This window comes from Martes martes (genome assembly GCF_963455335.1).
Source record: "Martes martes genome assembly, chromosome: 13".
Taxonomy (NCBI): Eukaryota; Metazoa; Chordata; class Mammalia; order Carnivora; family Mustelidae; genus Martes; species Martes martes.
In genome coordinates, this window is record NC_137901.1 from 60,373,236 (window position 1) to 60,398,149 (window position 24,914).

A 24,914-nucleotide genomic window follows, 5' to 3' on the forward strand; every position below is an offset into this window, starting at 1 on the left:
AGCTGGTGGTTTTTTGGCTCCTAAAGAGTAGCTGCCTGCTTGCCTCGGGCATTTCTGTGCTCACATTAAGGAAGGGTTAGGCATGCTTTGATACAGGAGTTAATTGCTGGGTGTCTCCATTGTGAACTTCATCTTTTCCCCCCAGAAGCGTCTTCCCTAGCAGCTCTTTCCTTATGGCTGAGACTTAGGGAATGCCCGGCGTGTTCAGAACAGGTGCTCATAGGTTCTGTTCACTTCAGGGTCCCAAGAAGGAGCAGGGTTACTTATTTGGTCAGCTTACTTGGAAGCTGAGGCGGGTACTCTTTGTGTGCCAGCTGTCAGATTTATAGGTATGCAGCGGTACACCTGGGCCGGTGTGGGACCGGTGTGGGACCACCGAGCTGCAGTTTCCTCATCAGAAAACGTGGACGCCGATACCATCTCGAAGGATGGAAGCAGGGAGCGGATGCGCAGCGCCTCAGTGCAGCCTGGTGGCACCTTGGCCAATGGTGTCACCATTAACTGCTGGCGCTGGCTGTCCCCTGGGGGGCACCACTGCGCGGGGCTGGAATTGGGAACCCTGGGCCTACTTGGTGGAACATCCTTTTTTTGTCATGCATGTATTTTAACTTTTTTTTTTTTTTTTAAGATTTTACTTATTTATTTGACAGAGATCACAAGTAGGCAGAGAGGCAGGCAGAGGGGGATGGGGAAGCAGGCTCCCTGCTGAGCAGAGAGCCCCATGTGGGGCTCAATCCCCGGACCCCGGGATCATGACCTGAGCTGAAGGCAGAGGCTTAACCCACCGAGCCACCCAGGCGCCCCCTTTTTAACTTTTATAATCACTGTTAAGTGTTAACTGTCCATGGTAAAAGAGGCAAGTGGGAGGACATTCATGAGTCCTAACTCGGGACTAAATGGGATTTCTAGACTTGACTGCTCATTGTGATCTATGCTTGTCTTCCATTATTATAGGACAGCTTGCTTAGGGCAGGGCTTGGCAGACTCTTATCTGTGAGCTAAGGAAAATTTTTGCGTTTTTAAAGGGTTGTAAGTAAAACCCCCCACACAGAAGAGGATGCGGCAGAGACCACGTGAGGTGACCAAGCCTATTACTTACTCTCTGGCCCTTAAAGCTGACCCCTTTCTTGGGGATTCCACTGCATCTCTCAGTCAGCATGAATGAAACTGGATTTGTTCCCTTTCGCCCAGCTGCTTTCTGTTCCCCCCATTGCTAAGTGGCGCTACTTCCATTTTCCAAATACAAAACGAGTTATTTAACACTTCTTCCTCCTGCTCTCTCTCTCTGTAGCCATTTGGAAACCAAACATTCCTTTGAAAGGTCTCCGGTCAGTTCTATGCCTTCTCATTTTCACTGTCGCAATCTGCTTTAGGTGCTTATCACCTTATCACCCCCGGGAGGGCTGGCCACGTCCCACGTGGTCTCTTCCCACACTGAGCAGTGCATGACCAGTGGGCTGCTGCAGAACATTCCACGATGCTCTGTGACTTCCCAGGCCAGGTCCTAGGAGACACTGTGACTTGGACCTTGCTCGCTGGTGCATCACTGGCTCTGGGGCAAGCCAGCTGCAGGGTCATGAATGACAGGAGGAGCCCAACAGGGAGGTCCATGGGTTAGGAGCTGTGAGAGGGAGCCGTGAGGGGGAGCCATCTTGGAAGTGGATCTTCTAGCCCCAGGGAAGCCTTGAGCTGACTCTGGGCGCGGTGGACGTCTCAACTACGAGTACCTCATGGGATGGTAGGCCAGAACCACCTGGCTAAAGCTGCTCCTGATTTTCTGATCCATGGAAACTTGTGATTTTCTGATCCATGGAAACTTGTGAGATAATAAATGTTTATTGTTTCAAGCCACAGTGTCTTGGGGTCATTTGTTATGTAGCAATACATAACTAATATTTCATTTTATGTTAAATTTGTATAATCACTTTCTAAGTGGTCCCCTTTTCATTCTGTTCCGCTTCTTGTTGACAGATCATTCCCAGATAATCTCACTATAACTTTCCCTGAATAAAAAGTTATAGAAGTTTCTCATTCCTTTCTGGAAAAAGTCAAAACCAGGTCTAGGCATTGGCCTGGATGGCTCTGATGTAGGTGGGCGTCAGACTGCTCTGTGGGCAATGCTGGGTTCTCTTCCTCTGAACCTGCTTGGAAATCTGCTTCCATGAACGTGTCCTTGACTGATAAACCAGCTCACAGCTTGGTATATCTTCCTAGACGTTTATGGTTCCCTGGGACAATTTTTTAAAAAATCTGTTCACATATTTGGCTGACTAGTTTAAGTTCCTCAGGAGCCAAGATCAGATATTCTGCTTTGCACGCACAGTTCTGGGCATCCCTAAGTGCTTTGGGGATGTGAGAACCGGATTCAGAATCCTAGCAGCTAAGAGGTAATACAGCTGGAAATGTAGCGGGACAATGAGCACAGCTTTGGCCTTGAGATGCCTCAGGCTGGGTGCTGGGCTGGTGCTCTGACTTTGGGCAAATGACAGCTCGGTATTGCTGTTTCTGTGAGAGAGGATATTAATGGCGCCTACTTCAGAGCTGAGGATTAAGGGAGTTCATGTATCTGATAGAGGGTATGTGGTCAATTACTGGCAGTTTATTCATAGCTACTGAAAATCACAATATTTTAAAAATTATGTATTAATAGTAACGCACGGCACAGAATACTTACTATCATCATGCATCTCTCCATAGCTTTCCTTAGACTTTGAATGACCAAATTGTTTTACTACGACAAATTTAAAATACAGTTCACCCTTGAACAATGCAGGAGTTAGAGGCCGTGATGCACCCCCCCATATAACTTTTGACTCCCCAAACTTAACTACTAATAGCCTATTGATTGGAAGACTTCCCAACAGCATAGTCAATTAACACATATTTTGTATACATTTTGTATACATTTCCTATACTGTATTCTCACCATAGAGTAAGCTAAAGAAAATACTCAGAAAATCCCAAGAGAAAATATACTTACAGTACTTTACTGTATTTATTAAGAAAAAACGATCTGGGGGCGCCTGGGTGGCTCAGTTGGTTAAAGCCTCTGTCTTCGGCTCAGGTCATGATCTCAGGGTCCTGGGATCGAGCCCCACATCGGGCTCTCTGCTCAGCAGGGAGCCTGCTTCCCCTCTGTCTCTGCCTGCTGCTCTGCCTACTTGTGATCTCTCTCTCTGTGTCAAATAAAAAAATAAAATCTTAAAAAAAAAAAAAAGAAAAAACAATCTGCAGTAAGGACCACACAGTTCAAACCCACATTGTTCAAGGGGCAACTGTAGTTTCATATTTTGAAAATTTCAGTTGACACATAAAGTTTAATCAAAATGTTATCATTACTAGTAAGCGTTAACTCCCATAACATAGAAGAGGCAAATGGTAAAAAGTTAATGAGCACAAACTCAGTACTGATAAATATACCCTTTGCATTTATGTAGTGGCTTCAATTATAGGTCTCCAAGGTCTCCATATATCTGCACATCAATTTGTTAATGGGAAGAAGATGGCTGGGAGGCAAGGCTGTGCACATGACTTCCCCCCAGGAGCTCTGGAAGCAGACGAGGGCCCAGAGAGGAAGGTGTGGGGCGTGCCATTGATCAGAGTCGGGTAGAAAAACCCAGACCTGCACATAGGGTTTCTGGGGCTCCAAAGTCAACCATGTTAATGGTGGGAGCTACTGACTCAAGCTTCTGTCTTGGAATTAGCTACTTTAGGACTGCAGTGATTTATTTATTGACTTTGGGGAAAGCCACAGGGGCTGCACATGACAGTGACCTGTTGAAGAGCACAGATTAAAATGACAAGTATTTGGAAGACATCTTGATGGTTCCATCTTTGTATTTCTCATTTATTCGCATTTCCATATTTCCATATTGAACCTGCTCATTCATTCCATTCATTCATCCACTCCACAAACATTTATTGAGCACCTGTTACATGCCAAATATTTCCCTAGAAACTGGGGAGAAGGCAGTGAAGAAATGTGACGGAGATCCTTGTCTTCCTGGAACAATTTAGTAGGGTGTTGGGTGCTAAGTGCAACGGAGAAAAAGTGCAGAAGGGAGGAGGGAGAAGTAGGAAGTGTTGCAGGGAGACAGGAGAATTAGGCTATTTAAGACAGCCACTTGGGAGAGTAGGCACATTCTTGTAGAGCCACATGAGACAGAACCAAGGGGTAAACAATGGGACTAAATTACACAATAGCTGAACTTCCCAACTGTTAGAGTTGTTCGAAGATAGAACTTTGCAGAAGTAAGTGTCTCCCGGGTCCTGGACATGTTTGAATAGAGCTTAGAGCTTGCCATTGGGTGGAGGCAGGACCTCCTTCTTGGATCATTTTGAGCTCTGAAAGTCACTAGTAGAGACCAAATTTGGTGGAGAAGAGAGCCAGACAGTGATGGGGTCTACCACACTGAGAGGGCTAAAGAGACAAGCTTCTTGGCTGGGGATCCCATTACTACACCTCGGAGGTGTATGTATACTAGGGATTCCCTGTAGCTGTGGTAACTGGTTCTTTGACCAAGCTGGATAACAAGGGTTGCCTGATCATTTGCTACCTTTTAACGCAATGAAGATAGTCTGTTATATGTAGTTGCCTCTATGCTACCTGCTTCTAGACCTTTACCTTTCTTACATCTCTGACGCTGTAGGATCAAAGACTTATCAGGCCTGACAAGGTCTTCCCATTGTGTAGGGTTTGGATCTGAACCATCAGTAACCAGATGTCGTTGATGTAAAATGCTGGGGATTTTGTGTCTGTTTTTAATATATATCAACTCAACTTTCTGAAATTTTTCTTTTTAATTTTAGGATATCTACTCAGGATTTTTTTTTTTTTTGACCATGAGGTATATGGACAAACAAGGGCTCAGATTCTTTATAGCAATTAGTAAAGCTGAATTTTTGTCTTTGCCTCCCCAAGTTTCAAAGAGATGCAGCATGTTATTGCACTTCTTGTGTCTGTGTAATACACATAATCAGGTTTGTCCTCAACACAAATATTGCCTGGAAAGTACCAGTCAACCCACATTTCACTTTAGTGAAAGGGCTGGCTTGGATGCACAAATATATATATACATATATATGTATATGTGTGTGTGTGTACATATATATACACACATATATATACACACACACTCACACATATATATTTCCATTTCTTGTTAACCATTCGCTCAGGCTCTCAACTATTTGCTGGTCGGTACCTATATAGTACTGGCTGTTTGATCCACTGTGTTGAATGCCTCTTCTGGGTTAAAACTGACCTTAGAGAACCCCTCGCCTGACACCCTTGCTTTAAAAATGGAAGAAATTGAAATCCAGAAATGTTAAGGATACTTTTCAGTGTTAGATAGCTGTTCTGCTGTCTGGAGCATAGTTAAGTTAGAACATTTTAGAATCAGCTTTGATGATGCCAGACTAATTTGTTTCAGTCGTCAGAACGAAGGCTCGTGGGTCCTGAGAAATCCTTTTCACTAGATTTGGTACAGATAAAGGTCCAGTTCTTGCTGGGAAGGACGTGTGTCTACCACTGGATACACCTTGGGGAATATTTTAGGTTGTCATAGGAGACACTTGGGGGTAGGAGTGCCAGTCCAAGTTTCTATTCTGTGAATCTGACTTCTGAAATGACCTTGAGACTTGTGCTAGGATGACTCCAGGCTTGTTGTCTCAAGTCACGTCCCCTGCTTTGATGGGCAAGCTGGAATCTTCTGAGGCTTCTTTTCTCTTTGGGATGTCTGAGATCAAAATTTTTTCCCTTTAAAAGTAGAAGTGATTCTGTTTCTTGCTTACACCTGAGGCTCCGTATAGCCGTAGCTACACTGTTCGGATTTACCTGTGCAGAGACTGGCTCTTCCCCCACGTGCTTTCCTGCAGCTTTTACACCTTGTTTGCTTAGGAACTTGATATTCAAGGTAGCTCTACAGAAATCCTCACTCATCTCTGGCACTTCCACTCTTCCCAGCACTGCTGCTCTTGGGAGGAGTTGGGATGGGATGTCTTCTGCTGTGTCACCCTAGGGAAAGGGACTGAACAGTGCCTCAGTCACAAGGGAATACAAAAGCAAAGAATACACAGGAGGGCAAACTTCAAGTGAGCAAGCTCGCTCAAGGTTGTCCCCCTTGCCAGCCACACTCAGGAATTCCCCCCCTTTTTTGCAATCCATAGTTGGATTCATTAGTGCAGCCTGTGAGAGCATTCCTAGTGCAGGACCTACAGGGTCAGGCCCTCTAGGCAGCAATAGAAATCTGAGCAGGGACGCCTGGGTGGCTCAGTTGGTTGAGCCGCTGCCTTCAGCTCAGGTCATGATCCCAGGGTCCTGGGATCGAGTCCCACATCGGGCTCCTTGCTCGGCGGGGAGCCTGCTTCTCTCGCTGCCTCTGACTGCCTCTCTGCCTGCTTGTGTGTACTCTCTCTCTGACAAATAAATAAATAAATAAAATCTTTAAAAAAAAAAAAAAGAAATCTGAGCAATGAGTTGTACACTGTTCACAGTACACACCGAACATGGTGTGAGTCTAAACATCCGAGGATTCCTCAGTTCTAAAGCTGCAGGATGTAAAGGAAATTTTGATGCCCCACTATTCAAGAGCCTTGTCTTGTCAGTTCTGAAGCTCTTTTATTTCCACTGCTTCAGTGATGCCGAAGTGGCTCGGATTTTGCTGCAGCAGAGAGTTGCAGAATCTTTTGCATAGTAAGATCTATTCTAAATACATCAATTATGCATCATATACATTTTAATGGAATGCACCAGAAAAAATAGTGCAAATTCAGTCAGCCAGGTAATTGCACCTGAACATTTAATTAGTGTAGGCAGAGTTTTATATTAAATAGGTTCTTAGCTCCTCAACTTTTTGGGTGATAAAAGGAGGTTTTTAGACTTGGGCCTTTGGCCAATATGGGAGGGGCATACACTGTATGAACATTATAATGAATCTGTGTGTGTGTGTGTGTATGTATGTATCTGCACGTTCTGCACAGAGACAAGAACTGGAGTCTCTAAACACGTCATATGTGCAATCAAGCCCTTTTCTAGAAACAGTTCTCTTTAGGAAATGCTAAACCACGATGACTCACAACTACCCTCCTGCATTGAAGCTGGGGAGGACAAAGACATACAGTTAGAAAGGTTACCCAAAGCTTTCCTCTTGGTGGTATCCAAGTTTTCTCTATCTCTCGAGTCTAGGAGGCCCAAGGCAAGGACTTGGACTTGGCTCAGCCAGTCAGTGAACACTAGACCATGAGCTGGACACACACACAAATGGCTTATTTATACACCTCACAGAGCAGCTTCCGTGGAAGGAGATCCTCAAATATGCCTGACAAATAAGGGGGTAGCTTGTGTAAATGAGTATTAAACTCAGTATTGGCTAATGTTCGTGATACGTAAATATCTTAAATGATTCTATTTAGTTAACAGAAACATAAGAACTTCCCTAAGCTCACTGGGGTCTAACCTTTCTAATTTTCTCCTCAAGCAATTTACGTGCTACGACAGGAAATTTTCTTATGGGACATTCTAGGAATATATCCCTTGAGGAATTCTATTTAGGAAAAATACATAAAAGCTTTATTTTTCTGTACATAATTTGTGTCTGCACATGTGACTTCTCATATATGATGAAACATTACACACTACTTGTGGAATCTTAATTTCCTACACTGTGGAGGGTAAAAGAGGAAGTTACGGCTTCTTGGTAGCATAGTAGAATTATGGTAGTGGCTCCGTTTTTAAAAATTTTTTCCTTTTTTCTTTGTTATTAATGAGAGTTTTTCTTTACCTTCTTTTTTCAAAATTTTTTAGAGAGAGTGAGAGAGAGAGTGTGTGCACAAGCTGGGGGAGGGACAAAGGGAAAGGGAGGGGGGAATCTCCAGCAGACTCCTCACTGAGGACAGAGCCTAATGCGGGGCTCGATCCTATGACCCTGAGATCATGACCTGAGCCAAAACCAAAAGTCGGATACTTAACTGACTAAACCACCCAGGGGCTCCTTCTAAAAATTTTTCTAGTATGGTCCTTGTCAGATTGTCAATCTTAACCCGATTGTAACTTCTGATGATGCAAGTATCTTACCTTCCTAACCTAGGTGGTTTCTGACCGCTAGTTCCCAAAAAGACATCACCATTTTACAATAGGAACTCAACACGGAAGTTATGATGGAAAGCCATTTTATTTTTCCCTAAATTTTAAAATAAAAGACTTGAATGGAAAACGTTTAGTACCGTCACGTCACCCTGAATGCCAGCAATACCTTGAGTCTCATACACACAGGAAGCCAGGTCAAAGTCCAATCAGTGTACACATTTCTCCATGGCTCTTCCAACAGTTTGGCATGAACAAAATTTTCTGCCATTTTGCTTTAGCAAATAGCAACATAATTGAAAACTTTCATGTCTCCTATGTGACCCCTAAAATCCAATGCTATATTTATTAATACAGTTAGAAAAATAAAAGCCTTAAAAAATTCATGGTATGAGTTCACGGTGCTAATCACATCATCTCTTCAAATGTAAGATCATTTTAAAAACTCCTACTTAACAACCTTCTGGTTTAATCTGAAAGGCTTAAGACTTGAAATCTAGTAAGACTGTTAAGTCAACATACATATCAATTATTTCATTTTCACTTGTCCTGGGAGAGTTAATTCCCATTGTCCACTGAATGAATGCCTTTCAAATATTAATAAATATATTACAGTATTTACAAGCATTCTTATCTACTCTGACACTGGCAGAAAGTTAAGCCGTGGGGAAGGAATGATCTCCCAGCGGGGCAAGCTCGTGAAGTCTGGGAGGAAAGGAGCAAGTGCTGGAGGGCATGCCAAGGGCTGCTCAGGTGTGCATGCGAGCTCTCAGACACATCTCCTTCTGACCAGCTAGCCAATGTGTTGTTGTTGGATCAGGTGTAAATGCTGAATAGTCGGAAACCAGGAAAAAAAAAAGGAATACTGCAAAGGTATGTTATTTTAGTAGTTAAGAAGAGAAAGGCCTAAGGTCAGAGACGAAGGTTAACAAGGGTAAAACCATGCTCCAAAAGCTGCTAGTGAATTACTCTCTGGGAATTACCTAATGTAGTTGAGGTGTTGGGCACATGTCATGGCTATGGGAGAAACTGTAAGAAATTGTTTTGGCAATAAAAAGTGAGGCTAATTCGATTTCTACGCTTTGAAGTGTGTCACGTGTCTTCTTCTCACACTGCGGACTGTCTCACATAGACCTACCACCCACTTGACAAACCTCATTAATGCTGCTCAAGGATTCACATTCTAATGCTCTGGTAAGAGTGATCAAAATGCCCTAATCAGCCTAGACAGCATCAGAAATGTAAAGAACTGAAGCCAAAGACTGAGATGAGCTAGGTATCTGCCTTGTAAATGTGAATGAAACTCTCATTTTAGGGGCTTAGTTTCTTATGTTTTCGTAACAGCAGTACACTAGTCGTTATTTTAAAAGGCCTACTGTCATGGGTCATGTCTATATACCTACACGAACACTATTCCCTTTCCCGGTAGTCATTTCGAGGCCTAAACCTGGGGCCCTCAAAGGGTGTGTGGCTTCCACCAAAGCATCTGGGGTACAGAGTCCAAATAGTCCCTTGGAAAATTTTATAAATGAGATTCACCCCATATACTGTTTAAATCTTGTACACGAGAGTCTTTAAAATAATTTAAACATGGGCAAATTCAAGAAGGGTTCTCTGGTGGCCCATTTTGACATGCAAATACAGACGAACTGTTAACATGCATTATTTTAGTCAATTGGTAAAGTTTATTTCATAAGTATAAGTAATTTTAAGCCATTTACTAAATTGTAAATTTCAACCCATTAAAAACTACTACCAGAGCAGTTTTGAGGTATTACTGTTAAATCTAATGTAGAAATGTTACTATACTTTGATGTGGAGTGAAATGTGACTGCCATGCCTTTTATTCAATGGTGCTGTGCAGTGCTGACTACAGATGGGTCCTATAGCTTTTAGGAAATTCTTGTGCATGTGCATTAACTGATTTCCCAAATGCCAATGGCAATTTGACTGGTTGGTAGTTTCTAAGCTTACTAAAATAATAAAGTACAGCTCCTAGCATGAGACAAACAAGCTGAGATAGTTCATGTATACAGTGAGTGCTACCCTCCAACCTACCTCCATCAAAACCCGCCCTACTCCCTCCAGTCGTTTACAAGGAAAACTTGTGCAAAAAAGCATTCAAAAAGTCTATCAGCAGGTTAATTTTCTCATAATTTTAAAAGAACTAGACAATTTTTTCCCTTAAAATTCATTTATAAAAATAAATAAATTTCAGTTGGAGACCTTAGGTACCAAATTGTGGCTTAATTTAGTTGTGATGGCTAAGACTATAAAGTTATGAAAAACGTAGCTGAAAACGGATGAGCTCCAGCTCGTTCCCCACAGTGTGGCAACAGCTGGCACCCTATGCTGTCACGATCCTTCTCAGAGTTAACCAAAATACACACAACTTCTTGACAAGCTTCTAGCCTTCCTTTGTCCTGAAACTCCCAGAGAACTTTAATTCTTAGACCTCTGTTACAAAACTACAAGGAACCATAATCCATACCAGATAGGGAACGAAAACCTGTCACCCACTCAGGGGACACCCATCCATTGCACTGGGGTGAACACAGCAGCTCAGAGGAAATGGTTCCCCACTGGGGTGTACAGCTTATCCAGATGTTTTGCACTAGAATGCAGGCATGAAGTCCCTCCTGTAGTCTTTAGCTCAGAGCAACAATAATTTAAAATCAGTTTGATAGCAGGAGCAAATCCTTCCAGGTTTTGTGCCGTGAGATGATACACAGCCTGGCCCAGCGACTCCAGGTACCCGGTATGTGGCAGGGCCCGGCCACTGTGTGCGTTAGGCAGGAACGCTGTCGGGCGGAAGTGCCAATATGACTTACTGCATAGAACTGTGCGAACATCGACACCTTTGTGAGGCTGATTTCTCCTAGGAGAAGCTTTTTGCCTTAGTCGGGAAATGATCTGAGGAACAGTAAGGAACTGAACTAAGGAAAAAGTCTCTGGCCTCCAGATCCGCGGGCACACACACGGAAGCAAGTTTCAAGCTATTGTTCTCTCTTGGTGCAAACGAGCGATTGGCTGACCTGTCACGTATCGTCAATCGATAGGAACACAGCATTCAGTCTGTGGAACAACGTGAGGCAGCAAAAACCTGATCTAATGCAAATTCAAGCCTATGAACTAAGACCACGGCAAGGAGAGACAGTCCAGCTCAGTGTTCTCCCGCGCTGGTACCAACTCGGAACACAAAGCAACTGAAAGGCACAGGCTCAGATTTCATTGATAGTCCTTTCTGAAGGGCAGTACTCCGAGGTGCCCGGTGAGGACATGTAGAAAGACTGTGTTTTCCTTTTTAATCGGGCTCTTTTGTTGGCCAACACGAGGCTGCGCCGGCTGGAACTGATGATTTCCGAAATAAACTTTTTGCAGTCTACACACACCTCCATAGTACTCCAGTCCTCCATCAGCTCTTTGGGAAACTGTAGCTCTTCATTGGATTTGTCCACAGACTTAGATTTTGAGGAGAACCTGGAAGAAAACACAACCTTTAGAGTACCCAGTATTGTCACTTACAGTTCTACTGCAATACTAAGAAAATACGTGCAGAAAAAGTAAATCTGTTACCAAAACATTATGGAATGTGCAAGTCACCTCATGCTCTTCCAAAGGAAGAATTTCTAATTCAAATATTAAATTCAAAATATTAAAAAAAAAAGAAACAAGGAAACATGTTTTATTAAGAAATAGTCATACTGGAAAAAAAAAAAAGAAATAATAATACTGAAAACTCTTAGTATCCCTTCCAGAATTTTTGGAAAAAAAGCCTAATTAGAGTATTCAGCCGAATACTATACAGTGGACTTTAACAAACAAAACGAAACAAAGTACAAGTTGCTAACGTCCTGTCAATAATTCAGAAAGGACTTCAAATTCTTTCTCCAGTGACCCCGTGTCAGAGTTGGTGAAAACGAGTCAACTGTAGACAGGAGGGCAGACTAGAGTAAACTAAAGTCAACTGGTCTCAATCCTGAAAAGTTCTCTTCGGAGCAGCTTCCTCAACATTTTTGCATTTATCAGATATACCTGTCCCTCTCCAACAATTCTATTTGGGTTACTAATTATTTGGATCCCAGAGAGCTGAAGTTAACCAGGTCAACACTGTAATAAATGTTTTGGGTGATTTTTTGAAATAACTAAGAATCATCTACTCATGGACTACTTTAGTGAAACCAAATAGGAATGTGAGTTTAGAGTAGGTATAGAAAGGAACAATGTGCTCCACAGCCTTGAGCCCACAGGTGACGATTCGGGGGCTATCCCGGAGCAGCAAGGCAGAGTCTCGGAGTGAAGTCGGTGCAAGTCACCAGCGGGGCTGCATAGCGGCAGCGGCCAGCAGTAGCACTGCCTGGTGCCCAGCACCCAGCACCTCCCTGCCCCTGGGGCAACTGGTATGTAAAACCCCGATCTTTTTGGCTCTGTGAGTGCGTAAGCCAAGCTGGCCAGACCTCCTTCTGCCCTCCCTTAAAGACCCACAGGAACCTTACTCTGCATTAAATGCAGAGGGACTGATATTCAGGCAACTTTTTTTTTTTTAATTGCCAAAAGCTTTTGGCATAAAGCTTTATTTCTGCCATACCGACAACAGGAAGATAAGCCAAAGTGATGCCAGACCACTGGAATGCTAGAACTAAACAGATTTGCTTTCAACACTAAAGAAGAAAGATTAGAGTGTTACATGCAAGTTTCTGACTCCACTGAAAACAAGGTCAGTTTTAAAAATGACTTTTAAAGGACACCCAAAGTAATTATTTCTAAAGTAGAAAAGTAATGATGACATTCAAGTATGCTTCAAGCAGCTAGCTTTGTTCCCTTGTCAAGTTACCTTTAGGAAGTTTTGGAGACCTGTGTCCAAGTCTAAACTATATTAAAACCAGCCACCCAGACACCCCAAACCACCCTGAGTCTGAACCCTACCTCGTCAGCAGTCCTCAAAAGGAGCATTCTTTTTTTACAGAGATGCTCTGAGGTCCCAGGCCCCCTGCTCACCTGGCAATGCTCCGGAGTGGCCGATGGTGGCCAGGGGTGGGCTTTTCTGGCCTCATGCAACTTTCCCCTCTTTGCAAGGCAGAAGGTCCCAATGAAAAGATGGGAAGAGTGGAGTATGGTTTGGAGGGCAGCCGCATCTATCACCCCAAACAAAACCGAGAATGAGCAGTATGGTTAAAGAGGGAGACTCCTGAAAATTAACACAAGTTGTGATTTCACCAAGTTTAGCTTACCTTTTTGCAACACTGGGAACACACCGGCCTGTATACAAAATCAGAAATGTTACTCAGCATGATACCAGAGATGCGACTGCAAAGTCAGAGAAGCCAATGGCTGCATGGTTGTGAATTTTTATGATAAACTGCCAAAACCCTCTGATTTTTCTACCAGAATGTAACAAATTGATATGACTGTGGATCATCAAGAAGACAATCTGTAAACCTTAACTCTTATACTGTTTCCTGTAAAAGGATCAACTTACATCTGTCTGGGATTTTCTTACTTGTCTATCCAGGAATCACATGACAATCACATCTTTTTTTCTGTTCCAACTGGACATATGTTTACTAGAGTGATCTTAGTTATGTCAAAGAAATATATGCAGAGAAGCATTTTCTAGGTTTAATTCCAAGTAACTGTTTGCTCTACTCTTTTGAAGAAATCAGTATTATTAACCCCCAAGCACTGCACAATCTGATAATGGGTTGGGTAATCTCTAATACTGTTCCTGTGTAGGAAAATGATTCAACTACGAATGCAACTGGTATTTCTTTGACTATGGTCATCAATTACAAAAAAACCTTACCTCTTACAGAACTGACAGGTATAAGACCAGGTGAAGAAGGAAAATCTCCTGGTTCGGCAACAAAAGCAGAGCTAAAAAGTACAAATTTAAAGGGAGAAAAAAGTATTGCCAACAGTTAAATTCCTAATTTACACATCTAAATACACCTTACATTTATATAATGGGGAAGTTTAGCAGAAGGAAGGAAAATGGGAATTCAGAAACCCTGTTTTCAAGTTTGGCTCTGTGATAATTATAGTTTGGCTCTGTATTTACTTCTAATTCCCCCTTTGAAAGCGAGTAATACGCCATAGCTCTCCGAGGTTCATCATCATGGAATCAATCTGATGAAGGTTCTGAGATAGTCTCGTTCTCAGATATAATTTCTTTATAAGACTTTAAAATGCAGACATGGTTTTATGAAGGCATGCCATTATTTATTATGGTTGTTTTAAATCTTCTATAGTTTTTGATTTCTCAGGGAGAAATAAAAATACTCCTCTTTTTTGTAAGCAAGGCAGAACAGGAACTGTATATTAGAGAATAAGCCTCTTAACTCCTAAAATCCCCTATAAGTCCTATACCATCTGGCTGCCAGCAGACCACTCCCACAGGAGACCAGACCATTCTTCTAACCCTGCTTATCAACCAACTTGAAATAGCTCTACCTTTCCTTTTTTCAGGGCGGTGTAGACATCTTTATACTGTTGGTACTTTTCCAGCTCTGCCTTCACCAGGACCTGACGAATATGCATTACTTCCTCCACAGTGAGAGCTAGGCATTCCACTGGATAGCAGAATTCCTCCTGAAATTCAAAATTCCACATGAATAAGAAACTCCCACCCCACCCCCTTCTCTGGCATTGCACAATTTCCCTTCAGATCAGACACCTGGTTAGTAGCTTCAGAGAAGAAAAGAGGTTTCCCAATGAACACTGGAACAGAGCTGGCTCACTCTGGGGACCACATTAATTTTTAATTACACTAAGACAACGGATGGCAGAAAGCTTCTGGGGACCATGTCAAACGTCAGAGCCTACTGAAATTTCCAGGAAAGGAAAGTTCCTCACATTTGGGTGCATATTTTGTCTCAAAGTTTCTATCCCATTAAGCAGAGCTATGTATCTATGCATTGAAATCTTGAAGAAAATTTTCTTGTTCTAAACCAAATTGACGCGAGTTTTCGCTTATGATGATGCAGACGTTACTTCTCGTGCTGTATACTATATGCTCATAGATAAACAGCAAGTCTACAACAGTGGTACTATTTAGAAAACTGGCTTGTGGTACCCAGAATAGCCAAAAGAAGGTGGTTAGTAATTTATATTGAGAAGCATTATTTAGTGGCAAGTTACATCAGCACATCGTGAAAAATCCTAATAGTACGGGTGGAACTAGAACATGGAGCTACTGGAACAACCTCTAAGGCTGCCCCACAGTTCTCTGGATGTCTCTTATTACTTTGAAACAACCGCTGAATACGCAGTCAGCACTGGAAAGACGTGGAGAAAATCTTAAGAATTTCACAATAAATATTTATGCTGGCTGTCTTATGTTAATGGTTTCCCTAAAAACAGCCGAGGAAGATGTTGATGTAACTGATCCCACTGAATAAAAGAGCCTCACCCCCATCTGCTCCCCATCCGGCTCTGCGCTTGATTGGTGGATCTAATAGAAAGACAGAACGGTCTTGTGCATTCTCACCCTGCCAGGCTTCACAGGGGCCATTGTGGTGTAGGGACACTGAAACTTAATGTTCTCAGTACAAACACATTATAATTCACTCCCACACACACACAATAGCATTGCTCACAGGCATTCTGGAATCAAACAAGCCAAATGGGAAAGCACATGACTATGAATGCAGTCAGTTTATGGAGTTTTAACATTCAGTTCTGTCTTTCAATCAGAAAAAACAGAAACAAATCTAGGTTGCAAACTTGATAAACATTAGCATTTACTAAAAAAAGTGGTCTGGAGAACTGTTTCTTACTAACAATCAGTACAAAATCATCTCTGTTCAGGCTGACTTAAAGAAGGTTAAATTTGCTTAATAATGTTTTGGAAAAAATCCTGCAATTAAATTTTTTAAGAGGAAGAGCTTAGTATCTGGAGGGTGGGAAGGTAGTCTGTCTGGTTGGGAAGATTATATCATTTGCTCTAAGATGTCTAAAATCCTTTTAAAAAAAATCACCATCACATAATTTTCTCTTTCAATGGGAAAAGCTTTCAAAGATCACAGGATTAAATGGGCTTGTCCAGTATCTACTCTGTTTTGCTCCCCCCTGAGAAAGTAGCCTAGTGTCAAGTGGGAACAATGCACTGTCTGTGTGAAGGTCAGGCCACTAGAACTGTGCATGAGGTAAGCATCCTGGCTGCACACGTCTGGATGATGGCTTTTCTCAGCTTTTAACATATTTCACAAGCAGCTTTCCTACTTTTTTTTTTATTCATTAGCGATGAGTGTGACTGTGGTGCATTTTCTGACAGCTAACTGTGACAAAACTGCTGAGCTGGAACAATCTAATGTATGATTCCAGCCACCAGCCAGATCCTCACTCCCTGAGATTTGGTACGGTGCAGGTGGGAAGATGGCACATAGTGCCAATTTAATTAGCTTTACAGCTAGGGCTGGTAAACACTTCCGGTAGATGGGAGTCCTTTTTATTTGCAGGGATATCCTAGCACACACTATAGACTGACAGGTTCTACCTCCCTCTTCTCAGTCTTAAGTCACAAATGGACTTAGTCAAGCATACTTTCAACTTCCTGCTTTGAACCATATGCAAATCCAGTACTTCGCAGGACACAATAAGAAATTGTATTTGTGTGTGTTCTTGTTCCTTTTTAAACTTTCAAGCAGGTTACTGTTGAGTAAAAAAATTCCCATTGGGTCAAATGCTAATGTTTTAATTCTAGTGCTTTCCCAAGGACAACAAAACTTTAATGCAACATGAAAGAAAGTAATAAATAGTTACTAGAATTAGTTTTCATTAGTTTTTTTCAATTGAGAAAAAATACTAATTCAACATCCCCAAAGCCAAATTAAGCCTTAGCCTTAAAAGATCTTGCTGGGACACTAATGATCCAAAATGTGAGGGGCGCGCGGGGCTTTAACAGTGAGCGAGAGCTCTGCACTGGGCTTGGTCACTCCTCCGCACACCCTGAACTCTGTTATAGCCAGACATGGCCTCTAAAATCCCCTTACTTCCTTGTGCTTCAATCTCATTCCTAAATTTAGGAAAGGGACGCTAAATCTGAAAGAGTTTTAATCAAGATTGCAATATACTATAGGAGCAGATGAGCCTTTAGAACTTACTTTGGACGTATGTCACTAAAATCACGAGTTTTTGTTCAATATTCTGGTTACATTTACCATTCAGAAGGGTCAGAATAAGGGAGCATAGAAATTACAGAGCATAATGTAGACTCTGGTTACTGAACCACAGAGAGAACGGGAATATGCATGTTTTTATATAGTATTTTTAATGAGCAAAAACTTTGTAAGTAGCAGATATTTGAAAATTATCCAAAACCACCAATATTTTCTGGAGTTTTTAATAAAACCAAGGCAGATTTAAATTAAAATAGCACTTATTAAGTTGAATTATTCTTCTCTTATGTCAAGTTCAACTTTAAAACTCAAAGTGAACTCTTTGTCTACAGTAACAGTATAGCCTTACATCTCTGTTTGGGGAGGACTGATAATAAAAATGAAAATGCCAGCAGATCTTTAGTAATAGCAGTAACAGTGGCAGGAGTTAAAATGCCATCCCTGCATTTTAACTGACCATGTACTGCCCAAAGGGCCAGATCTGAAGTGGGAAAAAGAATAGAGATCTATTCTTCTGTTTTTGTGACAATAAGAAAAGAATTTGATGTATTTCATTTACATTCAGAATCTCTTTTCCAAACCAAGATGGGTAATAAAGAATAACAAAGAAACCAGCTGCTGTTTCATTTGTCAAGGACAGATTTAGTAAATAAAGGACCTAGGAGAACCAGGATCCCATAGGAGGCGGAACAGGAAAGCAGCTGCAAAGGCTAGTCTAGTGGGCAGCCGGTGCTGCTCTGGGGGCAGGGGAAGCTTTCGGCAGAGCGGCATAGTATGAAAGCTTATTTCACTGGGGTTTGGCAGGTATTGTATTTCCTTTAAAAAATATATTCTGTATGAAAATCTAAAAAATAATGAGATGCATAAATTTACATATTTAAAATAACCACATCAATAAAAGGAAAACTTAAAATTTCTATGGCGAAGTGGGTTGTCATAAAAACCACGTGACACCTGACCCACACCACACAGCTCTATGAAAGATGCGGAACAGAGAGATTCTGAGCCCAGGGCTGGCACAGGCTATGGGTGCACAGCATTTTGGAGCTCACGGTGGAGTGTGCAGGAAACGGGGAATGACATGGTTCCAGGGGTAAGGGAGTCTCCGTGGCTCTGTGGCCTGGAAGAAGGCCGTTGTGTCAGCTGTGTGAGGGAGCAAATGCTGTTCTGATGGTGGGAGGGCCTGGGGAGGAGAGCACCCCGCAGGCTCTCGGGGAGTGCTCCCTGTACATGGAGAGGAGATGGCATTCCTCCTGCTGTACAACTGGGTCACTCACAGGTCCCTCTAATCTGATGCTGCATTTTGAGTTTGTTGTCCTTTCAAGGTCATTTTCCTTTCAATTGAGATCATGGTGTCATCTATGCATCCTACAAAAGACTGGAATCAACGATCAGAAGCAAAGTGCCCATCTAAGCTGTTAATTGTTCAGAGTGCGGTAGTTGCGGTATCACTGTCAAAGAGATAGAGAGAGTAAAATAATTCCCAGAACCAGCAGAAAGAGGCCAACCTTTGAGGATTTCCACCTGCTGGTAAAAGCTCTCTCACATAGATAATACATAGCCCCTGCTACCCCAAACATGGCTGCTTCAAAAGGATGAGAGCTGAGCAGAGAAGCTGTTTGTATGGTAGAAAAAAGTGGTCGGAAAGGCGTCCTTGGCCAAACACTGGTTATCCTAGGAACCTGAACAATAGATAAGGGAAAAAGAAAATGGTAGGGGGAAAAGAAAAGGAGAAAATAATGCTGAACGTGAGTGACCTACAAATAGTGGTTACAGAGCATGAAAGAAAAACAAAACAAAACAAAAACACCACTGAGGACTTTAGAGGTAGATTCATGTGTGTGACCACACCACATCTGCTCCCGCATGTGTAAGTCAGTAATTGCACCAGGAAATCATTCCTAGAGACTCTCAGAGTTCACACAGCAGAGCTTAAGGTATTTCTAACTTGGCTGTGAGAGCGGGTGTGGGGGGCGGGCTCCAAGCAACACTTGCTCCCCAGCCTCCCAGAGGAAGGCGCTGAAAGTCGCCTTTCACTTAGATGGACAATCATCCTCAATCATTTGACCAAATGATGAAAAAAATTAGGTTTTAAATATCCTAGGGAAAGAGAGCGAGATACAACAAAAATAAAAACAAGGACCAGTGAAGACATTGCTGCCATTTTCAGTGGAGGGGTTATAAATACAAAATGATGCCTTGTTTTCTTAAACAGAGCTACAGTTTTAAATTGTCATACTTTTTAAAAATGATACTTACCAAGCTAGAGGGCACTGCCGCAAGATGAGTGTGACTTTATGGATTTCCCAAGACAAGCTACTAGCAAGAAGGGTCACTATTCTGACCTGGAAGCGACTTTGTCTCGGCTGGTGCCCTGGGCCCTTGGAGGGAGCTGTGGTTCCATGTGGAACCTGGACGCCAGCCAATGAACAGAAGTGCTTTCCCACTGCCTTCCACTGAGACTCTTAGCTGTGACCACAGATTGGTTTTATCTTGCTCTTCTTCTCCACAAAAAGTAACTCACAGCCTGACCTAGCACATACCAAGAGTTCCCCTTTGCAGGAAAACACTTCTGGGCCCTCGATGTGGGCGGATGGTCTTTCCTCCATTATCTCTTTGGTATTTTTTCTCTTCTATTCAAAACTTCTCCTAGTAGCTGAAATTTTTTCTAATTAACCTGACAGTTCCTCTACATTGATAATTTTTAAATTTAACATTAACAGTGGTGTCATGTGATCACAAGGCCTGGTGCACAGCTGAATGATGCACTGGCTTCTAAGAGGAAAGCTGGGGGAAGAAAAGAATCGCCTGATTATTGGACTTGTGACCTCGAACAGACTTAAGGTGTGACAATAACTACATTTTGCTAAAGCAAAAAGTTGTTCACATTAACAAAAGTCTTTGGATTCTGAAGTTTGAGCCTGTCTGGTTAGACTTCTCTTTTTCTATGGGTAAACCACTGGTGAGGCTATATTTAATCAATGTTTCAGTGATTATTTGGGAGTTAGAGGAATTGGGTCAGGAATTGACATATAATCACAAGTTCTTTAGTCGAACTGTTTGGGAACAGAGATGACTGATTAAATTTCAACACTATAAAGCTCTGTTCAAACTTGGTATCTTCACAGTAACCACACCACCTTCCTCTACTTTGAGGGAGGGACATCTGTCATTGCTTTATTTGAACCCTTGATAATTCAAGATAGCTTATAAATATGGCTGAAAAAAATGGAGTAAGCATATTCTAGTGCTTTTTATTCATGAATACCTGAGAAAACATTAGATATTAGGTTGCTGGTAAAATGACTGACTGAAGTCTTCATCTCCCCGGCAAATATTTGTGAAGTCAAGTGGGACTACAAAAGAATCTTTGCAGACCGCCTTCGGTTAGAGGGTCCGTTACTTCTTCCTGGCAGGGGCCTACTGTCCTGGGAATCAAAGCCACTAGATGAACCTGAAGTCTTGGGAAAACAGCAAAACTGTCATCCAGGGCAAACAGCAGCTTTGGCTCCAAGATCATAAAACATACTTGAAAACAATGTACAATGGTTTCTAAAGGATCAAAAGTCTCCCCTCATATTTCTGCCTTCATAAAACAACTTTTTGATGAGTTTTAACTTTTTTTTTAAGCATACTAATTCCCTTAAAAAGAAGAAAGCATTTCTTTAGTAATAATAATACATATTTTCAACCACTGATAAGTATTCTGGAAAAAAAAAGTACTTTAAAATGAACAAAGAATGGTCAAATTTCATTTAGGTCACTGTTAGAGTTGGTTTTCTTTAGATATTAAAAACAAATAAAGCTGTTTGAAGTTCATTTTAATGTTTGGAAGTTTATTTTTCTTCCTAATCATTGAGAGCTAATGATAAGAGGCCTCTCACTGATCCTTAAGTCACTAAGAAGTCTTCCAGTTACTTACAAGAGATCGGGAGCTCTGCTTGGACGGTGGCAGAAACTGTCTTACATTAGTGGGTGTTTCCTTTTCAATGGAATGTCGTCTCTGGGGTGGCTGCCGTCTCTCTGGCTGGGGTGTTGATGATATGGGCAAGAATTTTGGAGGCTCTAAAGAAATGAAATGAAACAAACTGAAATGAACTTTCCTACAAAATAAAAATCTTAGATTTTGAATTTCTAACAGAAAACCCTTTGTCACTTGTGACAAACACCGCATTCAAAGATGAAACGTTTATTTCATTAGAGGGTTAAGGCTGGAGGTCCTTATGGGGATACTGTGAGGATTGTTATACAAAAATCTCTGCAAGATAAACTTTCCTACAGACATAGTGAGGAAAAAAGGAAAAATATTTCATATTTTTAATATTCATCCAAATTTATACACAAAAACACAATTATAGTCTCAGCTTTGTACATGTAAATGCCCTCATGTTATATACCACAGGATTTTGCAATTATAGAGTCTCAGGCATGTAAAAGAAGTAAAAACATGTATTCTGTATGTCCAAAAAGTCTCCCACGTCATGCCAAAATTTTTAAGTGTAGTCATTTTATATTCTCCTTTTTAAAAGATGAACTATAAAAAATAAAAACTTTTCCTTTTTGATGATTATCAAGACATTTTGTCCTTAGATTTAAATCAATCTCTATTTAAATTTTGAAAAGTAAATTCCAGTTTTGATGTTCATACTCTAACACTGCTCTCTTCTGCCTAGTGATATTTTGGGATAGGGTTTAAAAGCAGAATGTTTTAGTGTTTGAATGGTTCTGGATTCACATTGTGAAAACATAAGGAGAACATTAGAAATAAATTATGTTGCTAACCAAGTTTTTTTTAGTGCTTCCTCCTTCTCTCTTTGCAAAGTAAGCCTGCTGCAGTGTTGTGAGTGAGGAAAGTGAAAGTCAACACAAAGTTAAAAGTGACCCATCTATTTGGACTGTCCCCCCAAGAGAAATCACTAAATAAAAACAACACAATTTCTACAATCAAGAAAGATACAAAAATCCATTGTGTGATTTAACTGAATCTCTGTAATATTTAATTGGCCTGGCCAAATACCAATTATAGGTAATAACCAAGATCAGCTCTTATTATGTTCTTGATATAATCTTATTAAGTAAATCAAAATAACCAGTTAAAGAATTTTAATCCCTAAAAACTCCATGTGTATAAGAAATCAAGTCAATGTTCTAAGAATATCTTAATATATAAGTGTTTTCCTCCAGAAAAAGTTTCTTTTTTCCATTGCTGTAAAACATACATAAAATATACTTAGTGTCTTTGTATTTTTTAAGATTTTATTTATTTATCTGACAGAGATGGAGAGAGAGAGAACAAGCAAGGGGGAAAGGGAGAAGGAGAAGCAGGCTCCCTGCTGAGCAGGGAGCCCAACACAGGGGCTGGATCCCAGGACCCTGGGATCATGACCTGAGCCGAAGGCAGACGCTTAACTGACTGAGCCATCCAGGTGCCCCTAATTTTTTTTTTAAAGATAGACTTATTTATTTGAGCAAGCAAGCACATGAGCAGGGGGAGGGGCAGACAGACAGAATCTGCAAGCAGGCTCCCCACTGAGTGTAAGCCCCACACGGGGCTCAACCTCACAACCCTATGATATCCTGACCTGAACCGAAACCAACAGCCTGATGCTTAACCGACTGAGCCACGCGGGCACCCCTCGTGTCTTAATTTTAACTGTACAGTTCAGTGGTATTAAATATTTCCATCATTGTGCAACCATTACCATCTTCTATCCCCATAACTCTTCATCTTGTAAAACTGAAATTCTGTAACCATTACAATAACTTCCCATTCTCTCACCTACAGACCTGGCAACTATCGTTCTATTTTCTTTCTCTCTGATTTTGACTACTCTAAGAAGCCCATATAAATGGAATCATACAGTATTTGCCTTTTTTGTAATTGCTTTCTTCCCTTAGCAAAAAGTCCTAAAGGTTCGTCGGTGTAGCAACTGCAGGATTTCCCATTTCTAAGGCTGAGTAATATTCCATTGTGTGGCTATTCCACATTTTGCTTAGCTGTCCATGCACTGATGGGATACTTGGGTCGCTTCCATGTTTTAGCAATTGTGAATACTGATGCTATGAACATGGATGTCTATCTCTTTGCTTATATAATCAGAAGTAGAATTGCTGGATCATATGTAATTCTATTTTTAAATTTTTGAGGAGTCACCATACTGTTTTCCACAGCACCTGTACCATTTCACATTTCCAACAGTGCACAGGGTTCCAATTTGTCCACGTTCTTGTCAACACTTGTTATATTCTGGTTTTTGTTTATTTTGATGGTAACCACTTTAGTGGATAGGAGGTAGTATCTCACTCGAGTTTTGATTTGCATTTCCCTAATGATTAGTGATGCTGAGAACATTTTCATGTGCTTGTTGATCACTTGTCTATCTTCTTTGGAGAAATGACCAACTTAGTCCTTTGCTCCTTTTTTAATTAGGTTGTCTTTTCTGTTGTTGAGTTTCAGGACTTTCTCTACATATTCTCTAAAAATTAATCCTTTATTAGATATATGATTTGTAAATATTTTCTCATCTTCTGAGGGTTGCCTTATCATTCTCTTGATGATATCTTTTAGTGTACAAAAGTTTTTATTTTCATAAATTCCAACTTGTCCATTTTTAAAAATCTGTGCCATTGGTGTCCTATCTAATAAACAATGCCAAATCTAATCTCATGAAGCTTTTGTCCTATCTTTTCTTCTAAGAGTTTTATTATTTTACGTCTTACATTTCGGTCCTTAATCTATTTTGAGTTAATTTTTGTATTTGATGTTAGGTAAGGGTCTAACTTCATTTTTTTTTTTAAGGTTTTATTTATTTATTTGATAGAGACAGAGTGAAAGAGAGAGAGAGAGAAGCAGGCTTCCCGCTGAGCAGGGAGCCCGATGTGGGACTCGAGTCCAGGACCCTGGGTTCATGACCTGAGCCAAAGGCAGATGCTAAACTGACTGAGCCAACCAGGGGCCCATTCATTCTTTTTTTTTTTTTTTTTTTTTAAATCTTTAAAGTGTTTAAAAATTTTTTAAGGTTTTTTTTTTTTTTAAATTTATTTGAGAGAGAGAGCATGAACAGGGGGGAGGGGCATAGGGAGAAGGAGAAGCAGACTCCCCAGTGAGCAGAAAGTTCAAATTGGGGCTCCCTCCGAGGACCCCGAGATCATCACCCAAGCTGAAGGCAGATAGATGCTTAACTGACTGAGCCACCCAGGTGCCCCTAACTTCATTCTTCTGCATGTGGATACCCTGTTTTCCCAGCACCATTTCTTTAAAGAGTACTCATTGAATGGTCTTGGCACACTTGTCAAAAATCTTTTGACCATATAGGTGAGGGTTTATTCTGAGCTCTCTATTCTATTCCATTGATCTATATCTTTGTCTTTATGCTAATGCCAGAGTGTTTCGATTACTATAGTTTGTAATAAGTTTTGAAATCAGGAAGCACGAATACTCCAGTTCTTTTTCAAGATTTTTTTGGCTATTTGGGTCCCCTGAGATTCCATGTGAATTTTAGAATGGGTTGTCTTCTGGAGCACCTGGGGGGCTCAGTTGGTTAAGCATCTGCCTTTGGCGCAGGTCATAACCCTGGAGTCCTGCGATGGAGCCCTATGTCAGGATCCCTGCTCAGTAGGGAGTCTGCTTCTCCCTCTCTCTCTGTCCCTCACCACTGCTAGTGCTCTCTCAAATAAATAAATAAAATCTTAAAAAAAGAAAAAAAGAATGGATT

General features: G+C 41.3%; 1 protein-coding gene across 2 annotated transcripts in view; it reads right to left on the reverse strand.

Moving 5' to 3' along the window:
- Nucleotides 1–8,155: 8,155 nt before the first annotated feature.
- Nucleotides 8,156–24,914, reverse strand: part of SPIRE1 (spire type actin nucleation factor 1) — a 190,585-nt gene continuing 173,826 nt past the window's right edge. Inside the window, exons 11-17 of one of the 2 annotated variants that reach the window (XM_080820941.1) lie at nt 21,122–21,264; nt 18,708–18,881; nt 14,534–14,671; nt 13,887–13,957; nt 13,315–13,342; nt 13,082–13,218; nt 8,163–11,563 (exon numbers count right to left, since the gene is read on the reverse strand). In XM_080820941.1, the coding sequence (XP_080677067.1) occupies nt 11,305–11,563; nt 13,082–13,218; nt 13,315–13,342; nt 13,887–13,957; nt 14,534–14,671; nt 18,708–18,881; nt 21,122–21,264 (950 nt within the window). In that variant the 3' untranslated portion in view covers nt 8,163–11,304. Of the gene's footprint in view, nt 11,564–13,081; nt 13,219–13,314; nt 13,343–13,886; nt 13,958–14,533; nt 14,672–18,707; nt 18,882–21,121; nt 21,265–24,914 lie in introns of both variants that reach the window. The other variant, XM_080820942.1, reaches the window with a different exon arrangement.